This window comes from Agelaius tricolor, unplaced genomic scaffold (genome assembly GCF_023055355.1).
Source record: "Agelaius tricolor isolate 1412-34295 unplaced genomic scaffold, bAgeTri1.0.p SCAF_70, whole genome shotgun sequence".
Lineage (NCBI taxonomy): Eukaryota > Metazoa > Chordata > Aves > Passeriformes > Icteridae > Agelaius > Agelaius tricolor.
The window spans coordinates 978,299-981,557 of NW_027269330.1; the positions used below are offsets into that span (position 1 = coordinate 978,299).

General features: G+C 41.7%; 1 protein-coding gene across 1 annotated transcript; it reads left to right on the top strand.

Moving 5' to 3' along the window:
- Window positions 1-485: 485 nt before the first annotated feature.
- LOC139585135 (gastrokine-1-like) lies at window positions 486-3,039 on the top strand. Its single transcript, XM_071417599.1, has 4 exons — window positions 486-878; window positions 1,101-1,211; window positions 2,121-2,262; window positions 2,775-3,039. Exons 1-4 carry the CDS (start codon window positions 675-677, stop codon window positions 2,879-2,881), a joined length of 564 nt encoding a protein of 187 aa, XP_071273700.1. The 5' UTR covers window positions 486-674; the 3' UTR covers window positions 2,882-3,039.
- The last annotated feature ends 220 nt before the right edge of the window (window positions 3,040-3,259 follow it).

Sequence of the window (3,259 nt, forward strand, 5' to 3'; positions counted from 1 at the left end):
ACAACCAATGGAATGGCATCTGGAACAACAACTGGAACAACCAGTGGAATGGCAATGGCATCTGGAACGACAATTGGAATGGCATTGGCAACAACAACTGGAACAACAATTGGAACAACAATTGGAATGGCAATGGCAGCTGGAATGGCATTTGGAATGGCAATGGCAACTGGAATGGCAACTGGAACGGCAACTGGAATGGCAATTTCCCGGTGAGAAAACCTTAGCCCTTAGATTTCTTGAACAAAATAGAGGAATCCTGAGCTGCTGCCCAAAGCCCACCCTGTTGCCCTTCTTGCCGGGCATCTCCTCTTTTAAAAGGGTGCAGATGCTGAAAGAGCACAATGAGAGAGCAGAGCTTTCCATCCAAGCCCTTGAGCATGGATTTCCTCTGGCCAGTGCTCTAGCAGGAATCAAACTCTAAAGGCAAGAGACGAAGCTGTCAGATGCAGCAATGATGCACTGAATCCATGAAAAGAATTCTTTTGGCCTCTGCCTAATGCCACAGCCTTTTTTTTAATTTGTTTTTTATTTTAAATATCTCTTCCTCGTTTGAAAATACATCTCCACTGCCATCCCTCCCTATATCAGGGCACTAATTCTTTTCTTGCAAGGATTTTTTGTAAATATATGTTGTGAGACCTAGCTACTTGCACAGTCTTAAAATATTTCATATGGTTTTCTTGTCTCAGCAGTCAGATAACAACCAACAAATCATCACTGATGGAGGTTCCCACATCTCCATCTCTGGTGGGGACTCTCATATCTCCATCTCTGGTGTCTCACAAAGCATAAGCATCAATAGCCAAACACAGAAGGCAATTATGGAGCAAAAGAGCAACCATTTGTCCTGGAAAACCATCTGGAACTACAACACGGTGAGTGGCACAGAGGGGTCTTGTTCAAAAAGTGTACAATGAGACTGGCTGCTCATACAGCTGGCCCAGTGACTGGGATTGTCGCCTTTATGCTACGCTTCTGAGTCCATGATATTGGGTAGAGACTCTCAGCATTTCCTATTGTTTCAATACAAACTTAATTCAAATGTTAAACAGTTGGAAAAAACTGAATTGTGAGTGCTGAACAATTTTATTTTACAGGGTATCATTGCAACAAAAGTGATGCCAGAGAGAACATGCTACATTTCCACCATGAACAGGAATGAGATGCCTACCTTTGCTGCACTTGTCAGAGTGGCTGCAGAGAGGAGGGTAAGAATGTAATGGAGGAGTCACTTGTAATATTGCTCAGTATTTGAAAGTAAATAGATGTGGAAGCCTGCTATTTTGGAAGCCTTTTAAACCATTAGGTGTTTAGAAGTGATTTCTATCACACTGTTAATTATGCAGTTCAATTTATTTTGAATTATATTTTATTTTAAAAGGTTCAACAATAAGAATAAGCTCTTTAAGGTGAAGATTTCTCATTTTTAATTAATGTTGTAGATATCCTGGGTAATTTTCACAGAGTTTGCAATGAGTTTTTATACTGATCTCTTTTTAATACTCTTATGCCCCAAGAATGTTGATGTGTGGCAAGTTACCCTTTATAATCTTCCACTCCTTGCATGGTAAAAAACTTAATTTCTTGGTTTAGGTGTAGTTGATTAAGAACAAATATCCCAATAAGCTGGAAAATTTAAATTATTTCTCAAAATGTTTGCAAATAACTTCCATGTTAGCATGAGCTCCACCCACTAAATTAACACAGACATTTTAAAAATGGTATCAGCATTTAGCATACTCACCTTTGGTAGGCACTGGCTTCCACTGAAGATTCAGAACTGAGTCCTTAAAAAATCAAGGCTTTAAAGAACAAGAACAACTAGGGGGCAGAAGAAAACCAGCAGAGTGTCATCAGTAAAGGCAAGCAAAAAGATTCAGCTTTAGCTATAGATCATGGCTTGCCTCAAGGCTTGACTCCCTTACAACAAGCTCTGCTTTTGCAGCTGCCTTCAAGGCTTACCAGTGGTCCCACAGGCCCCCAGGGGATTAAAAGGTGTTCCTAAAGGCAGTTTGGACTCAGACACCCAGCCCTGAGTCATCATTGCAGTGCTAGGAAGAGGCCTAGAAGGGACCCAGCTCCTGAGAGCTTGCTGAATGCTGGTATTTGATGTTTAGAACCTGATTGGCGGTTTTGGAAGACCTACCAAGGAGATCACCTTTGTCACCAATGGATTGGTCAGCAACCTCAGTTCTTACGGAGCAGATGTCTTCTCCATGTGCAGTGGACTCACCACCTACATGACTTATGAAGTTCACGGTGAGTGCAAGCTAAGGAATTTTGTCTCTGAGTGACCTGGCATTTGTTTCCCTTGGGGAATGAACAATGATGCACAATTGCTGCTCTTCCACTTTGAGCTGCACAGAAACCAAGGGCTTCAGCATTTGCATAAAGGGTTTGACATCTCCAAAGCTCAGGACTGAAACGAGGGCAGAGTCTCAGCCTCCTTAAATGACCTGATCTATACTACTACTACCCCTTTCTGTGAAGTTTAAGGTGGCTTCAGTTATTGTGTAGGATTTTACACACTGCTATCCTTTGCAAAAATGCCTACACTAAGAGAAAGGGTAGATCTAAGCACTCTCATTTCTGTATTATAGATCCAGTGTTGTTTCATGACTGCAAAGAGATTCTTTGTCTATTCAATGATTTCTTATACAGCAGCTATGGACACCCTAGTTCCCTGCAAGCAAAAAAAATGAGCTCTTATCGATTACCTAAGAATATCTTCCCCCTGAACTAATTGTAATTTTTAAATTTTTTTTTTACAGTACCCCAATACAATCAACCATCATGCACTGCACTTAATGTCTTGAGACTTGTGGAGCTGAAGTACTGCCATGGCAATGGACAGCTCGGAAAATCTTACCTTTCTTGAACCAAGATCCAGCCTTCAGAGCTGCTGCCCAAAGCCAACCCTGATACCGTTCTTCCCTGACATCTCTTCTTTCAAGAGTTTTGTTCTTCATGGTTCAGAAGCTGAAACAGATAATTTGTTGACTAGAGCTTTCAATTAAAAACCTTTTGCATAGATGACCTCTGGCTTGTTTCTCATTACTCTACCCTTCAATCACCTTTGAAACTTCCATGGAAATATTTTTATTGTCTCCCTTCCGCCCCATTTGAGCCCTTCAAATGCTGTTTTGATTGCCAGCTCCCAACACAGGACACAGACAAAGAGCTGGGCAAGCCCCAGGGTGTGGATGGTACAAACAAGGCAGTCACAGGCAGCACCTTCCCTCCCTGTTTGGAGAAA

Coding starts and splice junctions, on each gene's coding strand:
- LOC139585135 (XM_071417599.1), top strand. CDS start 675: ATGGTTTTCTTGTCTCAGCAGTCAGATAACAACCAACAAATCATCACT. Junction 1,212..2,120: donor GAGTGGCTGCAGAGAGGAGG/GTAAGAATGTAA, acceptor TTTGATGTTTAG/AACCTGATTGGCGGTTTTGG. Junction 2,263..2,774: donor CATGACTTATGAAGTTCACG/GTGAGTGCAAGC, acceptor TTTTTTTTACAG/TACCCCAATACAATCAACCA.